The 20,620-nt window shown below is 43.1% G+C and overlaps 1 protein-coding gene and 1 long non-coding RNA gene across 2 annotated transcripts in view; both read right to left on the reverse strand.

Moving 5' to 3' along the window:
• Nucleotides 1–26: 26 nt before the first annotated feature.
• Nucleotides 27–3,383, reverse strand: LOC106888727. Its single transcript, XR_001412167.1, has 2 exons — nt 2,286–3,383; nt 27–262 (listed from the first exon to the last, which is right to left on the reverse strand). It is a non-coding gene; the product is annotated as an uncharacterized LOC106888727 (long non-coding RNA).
• Nucleotides 3,384–3,425: 42 nt separating this feature from the next.
• The window catches only part of DOCK5 (dedicator of cytokinesis 5), a 125,535-nt gene continuing 108,340 nt past the window's right edge, over nt 3,426–20,620 (reverse strand). Inside the window, exons 41-52 of the mRNA XM_014943139.1 lie at nt 20,190–20,331; nt 17,973–18,054; nt 17,694–17,778; nt 16,841–16,927; nt 16,209–16,385; nt 14,048–14,131; nt 13,127–13,264; nt 12,852–13,018; nt 11,953–12,130; nt 9,486–9,624; nt 7,299–7,414; nt 3,426–5,314 (exon numbers count right to left, since the gene is read on the reverse strand). Coding sequence (XP_014798625.1) covers nt 5,213–5,314; nt 7,299–7,414; nt 9,486–9,624; nt 11,953–12,130; nt 12,852–13,018; nt 13,127–13,264; nt 14,048–14,131; nt 16,209–16,385; nt 16,841–16,927; nt 17,694–17,778; nt 17,973–18,054; nt 20,190–20,331 — 1,497 coding nt within the window. The 3' untranslated portion in view covers nt 3,426–5,212. The remainder of the gene's footprint in view (nt 5,315–7,298; nt 7,415–9,485; nt 9,625–11,952; nt 12,131–12,851; nt 13,019–13,126; nt 13,265–14,047; nt 14,132–16,208; nt 16,386–16,840; nt 16,928–17,693; nt 17,779–17,972; nt 18,055–20,189; nt 20,332–20,620) is intronic.

Raw genomic sequence — 20,620 nt, forward strand, 5'->3', positions numbered from 1 at the left:
CATGCACGAAAGACTTTTACATGCTCTTTTTTTACTCGTTCACTCATAAAAACTACATTTATTTTAAAAAGGTATTTACAAACTTTACAACAGTTAATATGTTTTAAAAAACATGAAAATTTATACACCTTGCTTTACAGAATTAGTGAATCATTTGTCATTTACCCAGAGAGATGCAGACTCCCTCGCCAAAGCTGAGCTCCTACTCTTTCTTCAGAGCCAGTTTAAAAGCTGTAATTTTTGCTGATTCAATTGCAGAGGACTAAAAGAAAGAGGGAAAAAAAAGGAGAAGGTATTTTCAGCCTGCAGAGGTGGGTTTTCTAACTAAACCATCACATCCAGGATCTCAAAACACTCACAAAAACATGTTACACAACATCCATATTCTCCTGAATTGAAGACAAACATGTCCCAAGGTTTATCATGTCACTAAACCTTTGTAATACCAACAGTGAAAAACTACATCAATTAATACCATGCATATTGAGGCTGAATTTCAGAGCTGCTGAGGGGCTTATACCTCTGTTTAAAAAATACAAAGAACTGCAGACCATGCATGTGAAAAACAGGTTCAAAGAATGCAGTCACGCATGTCTGGGGGTTTCGATGACAGCCTTAAATCAGAACAGCCAGAAAAATACACACACAGCTGCTTTTCACCTTTTCTATAAGCTCTTCTATTTCTACAGTGCCCACCAAACTGTCCTAGAGGTGCTGGAACCTTAATAGGAGCAGAATTAGGTGACCCTCACGTGCTTTCGAAAAGGTCCTCTCCTGCCTGGCAATCAATGAAATCACAGTATTTACTTTTTCTCTCTGATGCAGCCCTAGAAAAACCTTCCCCTGGTCCACTAGATAATTTGGGTCTGCAGCAGTGAATGTAAAACAGAGAAGTTTTTAATTAAAAGAAAAAAATTGAAAGAAGGTAGCAGTAATGGGTGTGGAATGATTTCACTACGGAAAAGACTGATTACAGTTAAATTACAGACATCTTAAAACTTATTATTTTCATTTACAATTATTAAAATAAATAAGGAGAGAGAATGTGAGACTCTGAGCTGTTATCACTACATGTCTAACTCACTGTGAAGCTGTGGGCCATACGCTGGGGGAAGGTTCTCAACGACCACTGCATCTACATCACAGCCCATTCTCACTGGAATCGCTGTCCTTTCCTAATCCAATAATCCACTCAAATGGAAAGCTGTCTGTTCCTCTCTTCCCCTGATGTGGATTAGAGCCTGTAACATTTTTAAAGGAATTTAGCACAGCATGACAAATTTTAATTAAAAGCTCCAGAAAACAAGTGTTGAGCATATTTCTCCAAAGGAAAAAAAAAAACATAAATCCTCTAAAGTCTTGAAATTTAACACTAGCTTTGAACAGCACGGCTATGAAATGGGATTAGATTTCGTCTTCTCCGCAGACTGGATATTTCACTTTGAGATTTTGTTTTATTTGAAACTATGAATTGGGTAGAAAGGCTGTTCTTTGCTTTCATTTCTGGTATGCAGAGGTGACATCATTATGGACCGTTCTGCTCCCACTTTTAGCCCTCCAGTTTAAAAGACAACAGATGACATTTTCAAAAGCATCTAATTAACATGGAAAGATGATTCTCATTTTGAAAAACTAAGTAGCGAGGTCTTAAATTGTCTCCGAAAATGAAATCTCAGAACTTAAGTCAGGTAACTCGGAAATTAAATCAGGGGTCTGGTGGGATTTCTCGTAAGAGTGGGGGCACTTAATTCTGCTTAATTAAAATCAGTCAGGCCCCATGCTTATTCACACACTCAAATGCCCAATTGCCTTTAAAAATGTGACATTTAGAAGACAATGCTTTTTTTTCTAAAACTGCCATGAAGCCCTAAATCATTCAGGCATGGGACAAAAATTCCATCTTCTACCTGTAGGCAAACTACGTTGACCTTCTCCACCAGGACCAGAGCCCTTCATGTACCTGTCAGTAATATGTTTAAGAAAACTAAATTCTGAATGCACAAGGTACATCTATGAGTTAAAGTTATTAAAGCAGATCAAAAAGGTCGGGAAATAAGACTCAAAAGTCACTTGGAACCAAAATAGCCAAACCTGACAGCCGGTTTGTTTGCCCACAACAGACAAACCTTTAGCTGGGATTCCTACCCAGCCTCTTTGTTTCTGCTGATTTATCAAAGGAGTTAAAGGCCAACCTGCTCTGAAAAGGAAATGCACCCAAGAACGAGGGAACAAGCAGATGTAGAATAGGGAAAGGCACTGAATTACAAATTACTGGCAATACGTACTTTTCCACAATTCAGACCACGTCCTGCTGTTCTGCCAAAGCAAAATTCTCACTGAAGACAAAAGTTCTTGTTCAAGTGAAGAGTTTCAGAGGGTCCTTTGGTTCATGTGCGCAGCAGAAGGAAGACAGTAGTTACGAGGAGAGGAAGAAGTGGATAAACAATGAAAGACAAGAAAACCCTGTGGTTTTCAAGTCAAGCAGCATCTATGTTGAAGAACATAATGTGGAGCTGACAAGTCCTACAACGCACCAGAGAGAGGGGGGGACCACAGGCACGTTGTGCAGAAAGGTTTCCCAGATTTCCCCTGAGAAGGTGAGGGCCCAGAAGAGAGCTGTGTGTGCTGGAGCAGACGTGGCTGGGGATGGATGTGATGTGACTGCAGTGCAGCCTCCAAAGTGTCTCCAACCTGGGCTGTGATGTGAATCCCATACGACCCTTCGATGAGAGCAATCTGGTCTACAGGAACAGCAACGCAGCTGCAGCTTCTGCAGGTTCTTCAACTGGAGCCACACTGAAGCCGAAGGAATGGAGAAGACCAAAAGAAAGGTTTGCTTCAGCCTGAACACAAGTGGTTTGGTTTTTCCCTGAAAAAGGCTTTGCTGAGAAAAGCTTCCATTAGGTTTAACCAACTTCAATTTTGCAGTAAGGCAATGGAACCTCGTTAAGTCCCGTGAGCAGAGTGATGGTGCAGTGGTTCACAAACCTACCACACAGAGCAGCATCCTCAGCAGCGTGTGTAGTGTCTCTCCAACTTCTACCTGATAATTAGAAGCTAAATGACTGTTACAGGCATCAAGCAAAATTACCTCCCAGCAGAGCAAGCCCACGACAGACTCTCCATCAATACCACTGATAAATAAAGAGGCCACAGGCTGTAAGCAAACAGCCACAGTTTTGTACAGGTTCAGAAATAAAGTCGGGTCCAAATTCCTGTTGGTCCCCCTTCATGATGAGTTTTAAGAAAACACTGAACTTTCCAAAAAGTTTGAATCTGAACTTTGCAGGCAAACTCCCATGTTTCCTGCATTCCAGAGCAAAAGGGAACAACAATGACAATTATTTTTTCCCCTTCCCTGGAAAACCCCAGTGAAAAACAACAGCCAGAAAGGGAACAACAATGACAAGTGATTATTTTTTTTTCCCCTTCCCTGGAAAACCCCAGTGAAAAACAACAGCCAGTGACACAGGCAGAACAGCACAGCAAAATATTCTGCCTGAATGTGACGAGAATAATTCTTACAAATCAAGAAAACCTTTTCAGCTGCTTTCTGCCAACATTGGGAGTATTAATCACAAACGATGATGTGCTGGTTTTTACCCACAAGCTTCCAGCAGCAGCTGAGGCACAGAGGAGTGCTGGGTCTATGGTCCACCGGGGCCAGAAATAACAATGATATTTGTGTTGAGTTTTTGGTCACTATGCAACTGTGAGGATGGGCTACTCTAACAGTGGGCAACAGCATGGAGGCACAGATCATGTGAATTTAAAAACATCAAAACCTAAGATCATATCACTTTATATAAACAGAAAGACTGATGCTGACACCCAGACAGAGCAGGGAATAAATAACTAAAAGAAAAATCAAAGAGATTATCCCAACCTCCAAGGAGAGAAAGGCTGCAGAGCTGAAGAAATCCAACCAACAGGAAAGTAGGTGGTTAATTGTCAAGTTTTTCACAAGCATCTCGGATCGAAATGGCTCCTGAAAGTCCAGTGGCTGTTAAAAACCTCCATGGAGGGAGGCTATAAACCAAAGTGCAAGTACTGCCACAAAGGGGTTCAGGGTGGGGAAAAGCAGATGAGAATCATTTATATTTGTGTGAATTTGCCCAGCCAAAGTAAGGGTTACAGAAACTGTCAGACTTTGTTTCTGAGGTCAGGGTGTATAACTAGTTTTGCACACTCTATCCTCTCCCAGTTGCTGGCACCAGTACACTGCTGGTATCCACGCAGCTTCTGTTCTCACATACTCACAAGACAGAAGCAACTTTTTACACCCTATTAAAAAACACACAGATGAAATATTGTACCAAGCCCCACATGCAAGCACAAACCAAGCAGGTCACATAATTCAAGGAGGAATATCAACTGCTCTGTAGCATTAAAAACCAGAATCAACAACAAAATTCTGACAAAGTACTGGTGAACCTAAACTCTCCATTGGGAGTGAGCAACTGCCGCCACGCGAGCGGAGACAGTGTATGGCAGAAGGTCTGCGCTTCATCTTAAATACATATGATGACTAGCAGGAAAAAAAAAAAAAGAAGAAAGACTTCTTATTCTGTTAAGAATGCTCAGGTCTCTGCCTGCCATCAAGAATCTTAGGAGACAGCACATCACACACCGACACCTGACATCGCAGGAGCCGACACTTCACAGCTCCGGAGCGGCTCCGCGCCAGGGAAACCCGGGCTTGGGCTCACTCCAGGGGCAGGAGGAGGGATCCGTGTGCGAGTACGGCTGGAAAGATGAAATGAAGTCCTCTGAAAACACTGTGGGACACTTCTCATCCTGGCGTGGCTTACCTGCTTCAAACACTGGTTCCAATCACTACCCTGACAGGTTTACGCTAGGAATGAGCTGCTGAAATTGCATCAGTAAAAAAAAAAACTTGGGACAGACAAGACTAAGACAGAGAAGAATTTCTCCTGTTACACGGATTAGTGTCTCAGTACTGGAAAGGTAAACCAGAGGCTGGGAATTCAGTCTCAAGGACAGTTCCTTTTGGTGTTTCCCAAAGAAAACTCCAAGGGGAGTGAATGGAATGGCAGGGGAGATCACCAGTCTTTAGGGTCAGACAGCCCCAGGAAGTCATTAAAATAAAGCAGCTGTTTCCCTCTGGGCTCTTGCCATCACACCAGCGAGGGATGGTCCTCACTGCAGTCCTTGCTGGATGGTCCTCACTGCAGTCCCTGCTGGATGGTCCTCACTGCAGCCCTTGCTCGGAAGAGGCAACGCTGGATTTTCTGGTTTTGGGGGGTGGAGGGGGAGGTTTGGCTTCACGTCTGCTGGGTAGTGGTGGAGCAACCTGAGAAGATAAAACCAAAAATACACAGGAAAATAAAACGTTACTGACAAGTTAATACATCGTTTTTTACCAAACAAGAAATCCAAAAGGTCCTGGACTCCCTGATGTTTCTTTCAGGTCCAAATATTTGAATTCAGCCTCTCAGTACTACATGCAATCGATGACGGGACAAGGACACATCCCCAGGAGATAATAAAAGCAAATACATTTTTATTGCTAGAATATGCTTTAGTTGCCTCTGACCTGCAGCCTGACTTTTAGTCAGAGCCATTTGTTCCTCTGTCCCACCTTTTGTTTATCAGGAAAATGGCAATAAACCTATTTCTCTCAAGGTTTCAAAATTTAACTATTTTTATCTTGCTGGCTTGATGAGTTGCACCAAGCAGGGGCCAAAAGGATGTAAAATGCTTCCAAATCAGAATGACACAGCGAACTCCATAAAACAGCAGCAAGTTCTTGCAGGAAACTGCACCAGTGGGTTCTCTCAGGCTGGCACTTTCCCTGTTTTAAGGGGCATCATTAAACGAAAGAGACACAAAAGCCCAAGTGAACAAGAAGGTTGTGTGGGTCACCACTTGCTTGGCCAAAACTGTCAAGATCTCAGTACTATTTTCACCAAAGGACAGAGTCAACTTTACAACAAACATCAATGTAACAAAACCCTTCAGAAAATACTTTTACAATCTCTCTTTACAGCCCTTCAAATCCTTTCCATTTGGCCGCAAGCCAAGGTCAATGTTGCAAGCCAGAACATGTTAGTAATTAGTTTTCTTACAAGACTCAAGGGATGGAGGCTCTTTTATTAATCCTCTTCAATCAGTGACTCCCTCAGCATCCCCAGAGCTGGCACATTTCTGCCATTCTCACCACCTCCAGCTGTACTGCCCCGTTTCAGAAGGGCAGTCAATTCTGACCTAACGAAGGGTGAAGTAGAAAACCTCTTATTTATCCCAAGCTTCAAGGCCTCATGCCAGTGTCCTCTTTAACAGAATTAAATGACCAGCTGTTGTCTTCCTGTGCTGTCAGAGGTAAACATTATTTGTTAAGTGCGACCATTCTTTAAATTCTTTTTGGTCAAATTCCAGTTCATCTCACTAAGGTATCCGTAAATCCTCTTTGCAAACTGGGCTGGGGAAGACACCCACCCCTTCCACAGTTACAAAAGGATGCTTCCTGTTGCTCTGCACTAGTAAGAAATTCCAGTCTCCTGCCAGAAGCACCTACATTTCTGGGGCAGATGAAACAACTCTGACATACTGACCAGGATGTCCACACATTCAATATCTGCAGGCCATTTGGAATCCCATAGTGTAAGAGAAACATTAGTGATTAAAAAAAAAAAAAGTGGTAATTTGAAGTTCCTAGAAGGAAACAAACTTCGTGAAATTAAGACAAAGGCTGTGGCTAATGCTGTTAGTGATACAGCATTAAAAAAAAAAAGAAGTGGTAATTTGATGTTCCTAGAAGGAAACAAACTTCATGAAATTAAGACAAAGGCTGTGGCTAATGCTGATATAACACAGGCTGTTTTAAGTGACTAATGACGCACATCTTGAAAAATTAGATACTTCTGAGCTGAGAACTCAAAAGGATACATTTATCATTCCTGAAAATGTATTATTTTTTCCCCTTCTCTTTCAGGACCAGATTACTGTGCTATTTCACATTGACCATATTTTTGAAACTTTTCAATCATTGTGCTTGTTTGTTTTCAATATATCTTCCCACCCCCACACGCAGTTTCCCTGACCAAGGACAACACAACTCCCACTCGGAAAAAGAAAAAAAAAAAACGGGACTGCATTTGATGGCCTTCTCTTGAGGCAAAAAACTTTTTACTCTTTTGTGGTTTGAGGGAGTGTACCAGTAAAATGATTAGACAAGTTTCAAGTAGCACCACCCTAGAAGCAGCTTGGAAAATTCCACTGGTGTCTCTTTTCTCAAAAGCTGTTTTCCAAAAGCCCGTCAGCTCTCATTTCCTCACCTCCACGGAATTCCGCTGGCTGCTGTTCTCGTAGGGTTTGCTCTTGGGTGGAGGAGGAGGTGGGGTGCTCTGTAAGCTGGAGGTTGCCAACCCATCAGCTTGCAGTGAGGGAAAACCTAGAAGCAACAACAATAGTAAGACATTAAAGTAGGGCAGAAAAGGAATGAGAAATGGGATTGACCATGTAGAATTTTAAGGGAGAATCACTTAATATCTGGTGCTTTCGATCTGCTAACAGCTCTCTGCTTTAGCAGCTAAATCTGAATGGATATGTCAAAGCAGAGTCACAGCTGTATCTCCCTTAAGTTCAAAATGCCCAGAAGAGTTCCATCTTCATCACATGAATCTAAGCTTATGTGAAAAACGCATGCCTGAGAGAACAGAGAATTGAATCCATTATCACATCTGCAATGTTCAGTGGGGTTTCCTTTCAGCCTCGGCCTCAACCTGAGAATTCACTTTGATTTTAACTCCAGTTGATGGAGTAGATAAGTACCCAAACTTCAGAAGAATTCCTGGGAAGCTGTCCTGCTTCTAACAGCAATTAAAACCACCCGCTATGTGGAAGAGGGAGGTTTCACATTCCTTTCACAGATCTCTCTTCATATAGTATTCCTGCATTTGTTTGTGTTTCTGGTTGTCTCCTCACCCCGTCCGCCCCCAACCCTGATATGTATTTTTTGGTTTCAATCCTCTCACAAGAGTTTACTGTTAGTTCAGTTCATTATCAACACTGGATTCTGAATTTATATCCATGTAAGAGGAGGATGGTCAGGTCCTACATATGAACTTCTGTTCCTTTAGTAAAAGAGCAGTAGAGTGAGAAATGCAACAGGGCATGCAAGGAAGTCATCAGTGGTGACACTGCAGTTGCATTTTTACTTTAGCCACATTTATATATTGCTTCAGAATTAACTACAGAGCTCAGTGGATAAGCAAGGAAGGTAACTGCCCAAATTACTCATTTTGCTAATTCTTCGAGATAAATTTCTTTTTTTTCAGGTGTAACATTTATCAGCTGAGTTTCCAAGCTGCAGAGCAACTTCTCCTGTAACTTTTTGCCACGTGATGGGAGTTACTGTTCACTAATTAAGAAAGCCTTCAGGGCTTGCCCAAAAAATTTAGCCATAGACCTGATAAGAAATACCTCACTGGGTCGATGGAGTTCCACCCAGTGAACTCACTGAAGATATTCCTCTACACGTGCTGCAACCACCTGGTGTGATGCATGAACAACATTTGCACTGATTGCACGTTCACCATGGGGTTTAACACACCTTCCCACAAGTCAATGCAGGAGAAAACAAGAAAGAAACTGAAGAAGATAAAAATTATCCTCTGGAATTAATCTAACGTAGTAATTTTAACCAGTGACATGCAAGTTACAAGCACGATTGTGGTGCCTTTGGTAACACAGCCAAATTCTGTTATCTGACAAAAATGTCTACAAACATTAACACCCAGGGTCACTTTCTGTGAACTACTTCAGAGCAGCTCCTTCCTCCCTCCCTCCCTCCCTCCCTCCCCAGTGAGGTTTCCTCAGCAAATGCACAGTAATTCCTACCGCTGCAGATACTGCCCTGCAGGATGTGGCGATTGCTCTGCAACAGGGAGGTCATTCTCCCCCTCTACTCTGCACTGGGGAGGCCACAACTGGAGTACTGCGTCCAGTTCTGGGCTCCCCAGTTCAAGAGGGACAGGGAACTACTAGAAAGAGTCCAGCGAAGGGCAACAAAGATGATTCAAGGATTGGAGCATCTCCCTTATGAGGAGAGACTGAGAGAGCTGGGACTCTTTAGTCTGGAGAAGAGAAGGCTGAGGGGAGACCTTCTCAATGCCTACAAGTATCTCAAGGGCGGGCTGAGGGAGGAGGGAGCCAGACTCTTTTCAGTGGTTCCCAGTGAGAGGACGAGGGGCAACGGGCACAAGTTGGAACAGAAGAGGTTCCACTCAAATATGAGGAGAAACTTTTTCACGGTGAGGGTGACGGAGCCCTGGAACAGGCTGCCCAGGGAGGGTGTGGAGTCCCCTTCTTTGGAGATTTTCAAGACCCGCCTGGATGCTCCTGAGTAACATGCTCTGACAAGCTCTAGGCAATCCTGCTTCAGCAGGGGAGTTGGACTAGATGATCTCTATGGTCCCTTCCAACTCTAGAAATTCAGTGAAATTCAGTGAAACAGAACTTACTTTGGGTCCTTGGGGTTTTGGGAGTGATGGGCGGTGGGCTGCAAGGCGTGGATGGCTGGAGTGATGAACCCTGAAGCAAGGTCAGTCTGTTGTCTCCTAATTGAAGACTCTTTGGCCTTTGTGCTTTTCCTGACGTGCCCTGCTTGAAACAAAGAGCAAACAAAGCCTTCAGAAGCCAGGATGGTTGGTGAACACCGTCTCAGATAATCAGACCTGTCACAAAGGCATCAACACCCTCCAGAAAGGCCAGACGTAAGAGAAGAAGGTGCATTCAGGTGAAACTCAAGAGTGACACCCCCACACGTGCTAAGCCATGTCAACGGGCACACACTGGCACAGCCAGTTTGCTGTAGGACCTTGTTAACTGGGTAGCAATTTTTGATTGTTTGTCTGACTGTTTTTGATGACCTTAGTGCATTAACTAAGATGGGAAGATGTCAAGCTGAAAAATTGCTGCATTTGGCTAGCAGTTCTGTGATTCTGTGAACAAATGTTTTTGGGGAAAAAAAGTTTTTCCAAGAAGAAAAAAAAAAAAAGATGAAATTCTGGGATCAAATCAGGACTGCTGGTATGATCCAGCTCCTCAGGGCTGCGAAACAAGTCTATTTTGGGCTTTACAGAGCAAATCCCTTGCATGTGGGACTCGGGAGATGTTCCAGTTCCTTCCAGTGTCACGCGTGTCCTCTGTGCTCTTCACTGAAATTGTGAGACCATCTGACTGGTCCCCAGAGCCCAGTGTACCAATTTTACAGTCCTTTTAAATATCAGTTGATTGCTTCACAGAGAAGGCTGTCACTTACTTTTAGAGATCAATTCCTCATCACTGAGCAGTTTGGTGTTTCTCACTGCGCAGAAGGGAGCACGCACTGGTGTGCAGTGAATATATAACTTAAAAGACCAAAGCTGCTGGCCATACAGCAGCCTTTGGGTCCCCTCTGGCTTTCCAGCTCCCAAACAGCTTAGTCAAGAGCTGCAGAGAATCAGTCTGTCCAATTCCTGGGCTGCACTGTGCAGCTTTGGAACAGACCTGCTATAAAAACCAGCTTTTTCCGTACTTTGCAATGTTCTTAACATGAATATAACCCTTAACTGCTCGTTCACTTCAGCAAGCTGATCACACATGTAATGTGCCCTCAGAGATATGGGGGCAGAGGGGAGGGTGGGTGTTCTGTTCTGCATCCTCAGCTCCCTGCGATACAAAGTCTGGGACAGACATGCCTCACTGTCCGAGCAAACTGTCCATACAAATGGGCTTTCTCCCAGGTCATTTCCCTCTAGTTTTACTTAATAAATTGATCAACAGCTGACATCCCAGTCTGTGGGTTAAACCCATGTCATTCTTCCAGAGACTGAAGGCCAGGCCTCCTGAACCACTAATATTTACAAGCCCCAGATTTTCCTCTTGAGTGGAAAGCCTGTCAATACCAAATGACATTATTCTAGAACAACAGTTCCCCTTTTTATAAATATTCTGCAGACTCCAAGTACTGGCAGCATCACTCAGATTTGATGAGAATTCCTGAATATATTCTGGCATAACCTGTTCCTGCCAGATTCAGTTGAGATCTTGGGAGGAAAGGGGAAACTCATGTTTTCTCATTATTTACCCAGCCTGTGCTAAGTCCAATTAGTATCCCTGAGCCATCAGCTTAAATACTCAGGTACCTAATGCTCATGTGCTCTCTGATATTGTAACATAGTCCTAGCATAAATGAGGATAATAATCCAAGGTCATACAACCCCACTTTTGGGCTGAAACTTATCCATTTGCATTAGGTGATCATTCTGAATCTGACCCCGAATGACTAACAGTTTCCAACATATTCCTTGTTACAACACTCCTGTGGGGGTATAGATTCTCCTTTATTCCTCTTTTGAAAAGAATGTGCCCAAGGAGTACACATTCTTGCCCTCACACAGGAGGTGGGGAGCAGGGTACAACAGACTGGAAGAACCAGTTTTTGCAAGTCCCAAGCTGGTGATGGAACAGCCAGGGTGCCTTTTCAACTCCCCAATCTCTCAAACTGATCTCCACCTTGCAGGACATTTGATTTGTGGAGTGCTGCTGACTGATAGAGGCTGAACATCTGGCTCAGCAGACAGATTTCTGAGCCAGCCAGCAGAATCTGCTCGCTCCAACAAAACCAGAACAGTTCTGCATCGTGCTCAGCACATCACACAGTCCCCTCCACTCCTACACGAAACGAGGGCACTGAGCACCTCGCTGAAACATCAGTGCCTGGTGCTTCCAGTTTGTACCCTAAGCCAAACTGCAGTTCAGTCCCTGACACAAGTTTTCCAAATAAAACCTAAGAATTACTCAGATGACCAAGACCTTTGGTATTTGAACCCCTCCTGCTATTTAATGAAGTTCCCAATGACAGGCATGGCTGAAAACAACGGAAACACTAAAATCTCCTGCTGTGGATTTTATTATTGCTATTATTATTTTATATTTTTTTTTTACCATTTTGGAAGTCAGTTCCGTTTCTGGCTCCTTCTCTACAATGACCTGAGACTTGCTAACACTCCACTCCTTCCGCTTGAGTTTGCTAATCCGGTTATCACCATCATCTTTCACTGGCAGTTCCTCAGCTCTGGAAGCTGTTGATATTCTTCTCTCCAAGAGAGGTTCCAGAATAGATCTGTGGCCCACACCGAAAGAGTGAAAAAACATGAAACATTAGTCCATCCATCCAACATTTAAAGCACTGTCTGTTAAAAAGCTCTGCTCTCTTCGTTTGCATAAGAGATTAATGGGAGAAACCAAGTTATAAGCATGGAATTTTCTGTGAGATTTGTGCTCCTCAGTTACCCTAGCGATTTTAAGTATAATGCCTTAGGTACCAAATAAAGTGTGATCTACTTGGGAAGGAGCCAGACCTGCTTGTGATGCTGAACCCTGTCACCAAGTCTGCTGTGTGACCTTGAGCAAGTCACTGAGACTCTCTGGTTGTCACAGATGCAAACTAGATGCCCAGAGAAGTAACACCAGGATATGTTTCCACGTCCAGCAGCAACTTTTAATGCCATGGATGAAGCTGCAAACAGGTAGGTGGAACTACTACCGTATAACTATGCATCTCTTTGCAAAAAACATCAAACTAAACTACCTTGTAGTATGTTACACCTCTGTGTTTCAGCATCCCTGGGGAAAAGATATAGCGTGCATCTGAAATACACTGTCTCCATCCCTTCAAACTCCCTGTCTGTTAAGTGGAATAACAACATTGGCCTCCATTTAAAATTTTAAATGCAGAGGTATTACTATTTCGTATAGAATAAATCTTCATTTTAATAGTAACTATTTCCAACAAAGGCATATTTCCACTCCTGTAAATCACATGGTAAAGGCTGGTTACTAACCCGTCGGAACCGGGTCTGGAGGAAGTGCTGTCAGAGGACGTGGAGGATGTAGAGACCACAGAAGATGCCACAGAGGTGACCGAGAGCCGTCTCAGCGTGGAAGACATGATGTAGGGCAACACCACAGAGCCTGACCTGCTGGGTTTCCTTTCGGTGAGGGAGGGAGGCTGCAGACAAATATGCTTGTGATAAATCACAGAACACTAACTCACAATTGGGAAAGGGGAAAGTTGTGCTTCTTTGAGGCAAAACACTAAACCCCCAGGCACGCTCACCAAAGTTATCACTCCGTACTGCTTCTCCACCTTCTTCTTCAGCTCTTTGAAACAGGTTGTCAGTCTGTCATGGAGAGGCTTCAGCTGCTCCGTCAGCTTCTCACCGTGGATCCTGATCCCTTCTGCCAACAACGGCATCTGAAAGAAGGATCAAAATTAAGCCACAAAAGGACAAATCGGCTCTTCTGTTCCAGGAAGGTATTTTCTAGGCACGTGACACATTTCACATACAATCAAAGGGACTTAAAGCAACGTGTTTGAAGCTTGCAGAGGCAAAAAAGCTCAGTTACTGACTTGTCACTTGTGACACTGTAGTAACTTGACTGTTTGAACTCCATGTGTTCAAGAAACACAAACACTTCCCTCATCTATAGCTATGGTTCCCTCTTCCCTACTCAGATTCTATAGTCTCCTTTGGAAATCACAGCACGGTAAATGTCAGAGCATCACTTCTCAGCCCCCAAAGCCTCATGATTGTGAGGTACCTTTAAGTGGGCTCTGTTTGTGCAGAAACATGTAAAAACTGATCTGCAGGCATGCAATTTAGATTACAAAAAAAAGAGGGCAATTTTTCATTGCTATGCAGGTCAAAATAGACAACTTTCAATGGTCAGACTGACAAAACATTAGGTCTGATGATTTCATGAAAGGTAACAGATATTTTGTTATGCTCATGAGGGAAATGTCTATGCCATATTGGCAAATACTCCATAATACCATTTCCGAGCAACACCAGGTACACGGAACAGTCCAGGCCACAATTTTATGATAGGACAGTTTCCTTAAAATAAAAAAGCCCAACTCTATGCACATCCAGATTGTTCTTACAGTATTGATCTGCATTATCTCTCCAAAACAATGTTGCTAGAAAAAACATCTGCACTCACACATAGCACTCCCCAGTCTCTCCCAACACAATACCTGTAGAGCAATTAGTTGCTTAAGCATTTCAATTTTATCTTGATCTTCAGGATGTTCTTGAAGATATTTCTCTGTGAAAAAGGCCTGAAAGCAAAGAGAAGAGATGACATAGACACTACATTGCTTTCACAGCTGACTGAAAGATCCCTGTACTTTAAAAGCAATTAATTGGCATTGTTCCTCATAGCAAAGTTTGTTTTTAATATCTCCCTGACACAAAGCTGAGGGACAAAGAAACATTTGTTGAGAACTGGGAAGAAAAGAGACTTTTTTTTTTTTTAATAAGAAAGCAACCCAGATTTTACTATTTTTCAGTGAACACTGATATGTAAAAAAAGGTACTTCATCGGAAAGGTTTTCTTCAACAGCAGTTCCCTTCTCATAAAACAGTATTGATGTGAATAACTGAGGTTACACTCCTCGTCGCTCAAACATGGGCAGTAGATCCAGCCTCCAGTTTTTTGGTTCAAAAAGCCTCTTTCATTTTGAGCACTCAGTGCCCCACAGCACACAACGACACACCACCCACCTCAGCTGCAGAGAAAGGTGAACAGGGCATCTCCCGCCCGCAATTTCCTTAAGCTCTATGATTTAAGCCCTAAAGTACAACATTTTCACATGGGGCTTGTTAGGAAGATTCAGGAGAAATAAAGACTGTGCTGAGAGTTTGACTTGCAGTTTTATTCAACAAAGCACCTTTAGTCCACGATTCTTATGCATTTACCTTAAATCACCAGAATCTGGTACGGGTTTAAAGTTGAACAAAGACAAATACACTTTCCTGGACTTACAGCCTTAAAATTTTGCCAGTTCCTGTTGTGTGCTACAGTGGGTTGCAGTGAAATGGATCACAATTCCCGGGCAGGAAGAATTTCATTTTTCTTTTTCCTAGATAAAAATCCCTAATAATTTTTTCATTTGGTTTTAAAAACCCGACTCTGATCTGTTTCAGCCCCTGCACGGATTTCTCAGCCCTGCATTCCATTAACTGGACCGTATGGACAAGTGTTTATAGGCCTGGTGGTAGGACTCCGAGAAAGGCTGATGTCAAGAGGAGGTTACCCTGTGAAAGGGCTGCTGGATGGGCCCCAGTGGATTTTTCTTGAAAGTGTTTAATTATTGCAAGAAGAAGAAAGCCCATGTTAAAAACGCAGACTTTGGCTTTTGGCTACAACGAAACAATTAAAACTCAAGATTTTAGCCGCCCACAAAAGCCAAATGTTCTGTACTGTTCTTCAGTTGAAATAGGAAAATATGAACCAGAAATGAGTATTTCCAGATGTGGTTATAGATACTTTGTGTTTCCTAGTTTTAACTGCTTTCCCACTTTCGTAATTCTAAACTTTATGTCAACCTTAATTCATAAAAAGAGAGGATTTAGGGCCAAATTCAGCCCTGACAAAATATGCAGCTCCTCTGGAATCAGCAGAGTTAGACCCCAGATAAATCAGATCCTCTCCCATTTAACTTTTGCACTTCATTTCATGTGACTGGAACACATCTGAGAAGAATTAAATGTGTTTTAACACCCTCCACTCAGTTTATGGAAACAAGTCATATATTTTGTGCTGGGAATATCATCATTAGATACCGGGAATAAACAGCTTAAGGTAAACACCACAAAAAAGGAAGAACATGCTCTGTTCAACTCAAGTCAACTGAACAAACCCAGAGAGGAAACACTGCTTTTTTTCCTGAAATATATGCTTTTTGCTGCAAGACTCCAAAGACAGATTATCTGTTGGAAAGAAAAATCCTCATTTGCCTTATCATTTTTTGTTAATACAGTGGAGAAAAGTTAGCTCTTTTGCTTTTCTTTGTTACTTGCACAGTTCATTGGGCTGACCCAGCACCTCAATGCCCCCACGAGGCAGGATCATGTCGTTATCACCACACAAACAGGGCCCCAAAGAGCTGGATCATTCCTCTCTGTGGCAACACACAGCACTAAACACCAACATGGGGGTTTTCCACCTTGCACCAGTGGAAATCTTTGTTCTTTTCTCCTCTTCTTTGAGCTCTGAACACAGAGACAGAGCTACACAACGCGCTATGGCTGAGTAATAGCTGAAAACTCAACTTCAGCCTCCCAAGTTTCAAATCCAGGTCTTCAACGTTACAAAGGTAAACAGACTGAGCTACAGATCAATGTGAAAGAGACCTTTTCATAGTTGGTGTATCCCCCCATGACCGCCGGGTCCACAATCCCGTTCAGGAGCATCGAGAGAGGATGTACAGGAAGGCTCCGGTCCCAGATGTGCTGTTGGACAATGTTGCTGATTTTCTCATTGGTTAGCTCCATCGTTTCTATGGCGTTCTCCAAGGGGCTGATCTCTTCCTGATGGAAAGAAGAAACAGAATAAACCTTCATTTGCCTCCACTGAATATGAAGTTAAGCAACTCCTCCTCTATGAATAGCAGCCCAGTAGCTTCCAGCCAAGGATTTTGTACTCCCTGTGCTAACTACCTCGCCATTCAGAGATGATGTTACACCTTAACCTGAAGGAACAACAGTTTAGGACCTGGCTGCTGACTGTGGAGTGTGTTACAGACGTAACCAATCTCCCAGGCATTATACAGTCAACAAAGAACTTTGCTGTCTTGGGTAGAGCTGTCTGCAGAATGACATAAAAAGACAGGCACAAAGAAGATACACATTTCCTTTTATCTGAAGCAGAAATTTTTGATGTGCCACATGGAACTGTGGAAGGAGTAGTAGTCCTCACAGTTGCAAGGCTCTCCACTCCATGGAAGATTGGAGGGGATGAGACCCAGCCCAAATGCAGAACTCACCGTTGTAACCTGTTTGACTTCAAACCACTTGAGGATGCCTGGAAATGAATACGCTGTCGTGTAGGTTGTCCTTTCTATCCACATATTCTAGTTAGAGAAGGAAAAAAATTCCAAGATTTAAGCAAAATATTGGTCTTGCAATTCAATTCTCTTCTGCGGTAGAGCACGGAACCAGGCTTCCAGCACGAGCTGGCAGGGGTTACACAATGACCTTCACCTTCACTAGCTGGGATGGAACTGAGTGGTTTTTGGCAACAAATACCACCTCTACTACTTAAACAGTATCAACATTAGCAGAAGTAAGCTTTTACCTTCCAGGTGGACTGCAATTGTGGTGTGTTTAGCCAGGGTTATATGCAACATGCCCAACCACTACACATGAGAAACAGTGCACCTCTCAGGCAGCAAGGAAACATGCTTCATCCAAGGGTTACTCTCCACTTCAAATCTTAAAAGTTGGCCTGGAGCTGAACTGAGGCTTCACGGTTAGAGGGTGGCTTCCTTAAGGATGGCTACAGCATCCAGAGTCTGCCAGACACACAGCTGCACTCCCTAGGAAGCTGCAGGGAGACTGCACAGTATTTATGGCTCCTAGATGAAGGATTTTGAGCGTTACAACCTCAGCTATGGAGCCCCTTGACGTTATCACATTGGCTTTATGTACAGATTGCAGCGCGAAGCGCAGCACTTTGCTTCTCCTATGTTTTAATAGAAAAACTCCATCGCAACAGGTAGAGGAAAGAAGTTGTGACAGTGCTGTTCAAAAGGCCACCCACGAAATAAATCAATGCATAGAACCATCTCCCCACAGCACGGACACCCCAGACAAACGGAGCACAAGTGAAGGACTCACAGCAAACTCATTGTCTGGGTCTTTTTCTCCTTTCCTGACGGGTCGGGAGTGCGTGAACTGCTGCACCTCGTTTGCTCTGTAGTAGCTAGAAAGAAGCAGAGTAGATGGTGAGTTTTCCTGTCCTCCTTACATAAATGTTCCTCTGTTTCCTCTCAAAACCAAGCAGTTTAAACTGGACTGTGAAACAAAATTACACAAGACGCAAAGGCGCTCCGCCTTGTGCCTAGGCTACTTGAGAAACATACAGAGGAAATGTTGAGGAAAAAGAAAAAGAATTACTTTAAGATCTGTTCAGGAACAGGTTTATCTTTATAATTAGGCGGCAGGTTCATCACAGGCTTCACAATAAAGCACTGCACATCTGAGGAGCTATAGTTAAGGATGAAAAACTAGGATTCCTTTTGGGAAAACAGGAGAGGGAGAGAAATACCCTTCCTGATTTCATCAAATGTCAGACTTCTCAACAATCCCCTGTACTCTTCATGTCTGAATAAAAATACTTGGTGGTTCATCAACAACCACAAGCATTACATTGTTTCTTGTGGTTTGTATGCTACTCGTGATCTAAAAGCCCCATAATATAAGGGCTGTAAAAATACATCCCACTATAGAAATTTCCTAGTGAAATACTGGGGAAATCTGGGCGCTACTGATTCCTTCTTTGGGGACAGGAACATGAGATTCTGTACTTGGTTCTGTCTCTTGTATCTCCCCCATCACTCCACAATTATTTGTCAGATTATTCCAGTACAGCAAAGCTGCCCCTCCCAATGTTTAGCTCAATAAAGCTAATTGAAGAAAGCAACAGTGAATATCTATTTCTGCTTTTGCACCTGTGAACCATGATAGAAATAAAGAAAAACTTATCAACAGTATCCCTAAGCACAATGGCTTACAGTGTTGTTCCTCCAGAGTTCTGTTTTAAGGACTATATTGACGGCTTTACAGAAGTAATAAACCATATGGAAATGTAAAGCATAAACAATTTGACCCACATTAATAGATTATTCCTGTGGATCACCTGCCAACTGCACTCTGAAGTGGGAAGGTTTTACTGGTGGGTAGGGCAGCCCCATACATCCTTTATTTCACTGAGGGTAGTTTGGAACAGTATTTTGAAAGCAAAGGCAAGGTCATCTTGCCCGCGTTGAAGAGCCAGCTGGAGACCAGCCAAATCTGAACCCAAAACCACACAGCCACATTAGATCAAGCACTGAGCCCAAGCTAATATATTCCTTCTCTCAGGAGAGCTTATTAGCTTGGGCTTCATGCCATGCTAAGCATGCTACACAGCTTCCAGTTCACAACTGGTGGAAGACCAGCCCGTCTAACTGTGCAGGCATTCCCCGAGACAGGGTACAGTTCAATTACTATCTCCAGGACACTATTGTCAAACTACCAAAGGAAGAACAAGGCATTTTATCATAAAAGAGCAGGGAAACAGATTCTGAGCAAAAGCAAAAAAAGAGCCTGAGACAACGGAGGTTAAAAAAGGATGAAATTAAAACAAACTACAGACCCATCAACCCCTGCCTAATACAACAGTGATTTGGGCACTCAAACTCCTCATCTTTTCAGAAGGTGTTTGTAGGAGTCCGAGAAGAACCTGTCCCCAGTCCAAGCTATGCAGCTGCTCCCCGTTCCAATGGGGCGATGCCAAAGACCCGGAACCAAACACCCCCAAACTTTTGGAAGAGTTCAGATCTGGATCCAAATTTTGCAGTTCAGGTTCATCTCGAGCCAAAAACATTAGAACAAACACAAACAGATGCAAAGGAAGTAGCTGAAACAAAGCAGCAATAGAAGAGGCATTTTTTGATACCAAGTTTGGTCTTGAATGCATTTTAATTTCCTATGTGGATTTAGTGCTTGGCAGGCTTATTGCAAGGGAAGCATCTGGTATCACTGCTTGAGTTGGGCCTTTGTACACAGACTTTTAAGGCCAAAATGGACCATCAGATTCTCTGGCCTGGCCTGTACAACCCTGGCCTCTGTACCACAGGCCAGAAGCCCAGTAAGTTGGTTTTTACTGATGTACATCTTCCAGAAGCACATCTGCTGTTGACTGGAAGTCACAAACAAGAACCTGAAGCATCTTCACTAGGTTGCACTTGGTCATGCTCACAAGTAAGAGAAGAGAATCTTAAGCCTAGTGGTGTGGTTCTGCCAGCATAAAGAAAAAATAAATTAAAAAACCAAACAAAACAGAAGGGCTGTTCATACAACAACTTTCATCAACATCAGTAATCACTTCCCACCCCTTTCATCCTAACAGCACCTCGTTTAACTCAGAAAATATCAAGGTGTCTCTCTTTTTCAATATGTTTCAGTTCACTACTGCAAGTCTGGACAGTCTTACTTTCATGGCCAGTGCCTGCCTTTGAAGTCCCCCTGGAGCAGCAAGTTCTTTGCTTATTATTGTTGTTTACCAATTCTCTTATTCTAGGAAAGAGGCAAATCTTGAACGTGTCAAAACATATCAGAAGCAAAAGATACACTGTTTAGGAGAAGACTTGATCTCTTCTCCTGGAGGGGCAGTGCTGGTCATCTTCTCAGCACTAGGGAACTGGGTCAATAGCTTCAGGTTGAAATCCTCCCTTCGCTCGTACTCTTTGCCACGGTAGATAAAAATTTTATTCTGTGGGTAACAGAAGAAAAAGAGAATTAACGTTAAACAAAGCAATGAGAAAGAGCTTTTCAAACATACAGAGAGCGGTCTCAGAGATCCAGTTTATACCAAGTGTTGTCTCTCAGCTTAACAGACAGAACACGTGTGAACTCACACATTCAATACATGAAACCTCAGTCAGGGAAATGATTTTAAGAGAACACGCATCCCAAGAAGCTCTTTAACACAGGGAACTGCATGCTCCCTCCCAGACCACATTTGGCTGGATCTAACAGGGATCTCTATATGCACAAACACC

Source organism: Calidris pugnax, unplaced genomic scaffold (assembly GCF_001431845.1).
Source record: "Calidris pugnax isolate Ruff unplaced genomic scaffold, ASM143184v1 scaffold88, whole genome shotgun sequence".
NCBI classification, from domain to species: domain Eukaryota; kingdom Metazoa; phylum Chordata; class Aves; order Charadriiformes; family Scolopacidae; genus Calidris; species Calidris pugnax.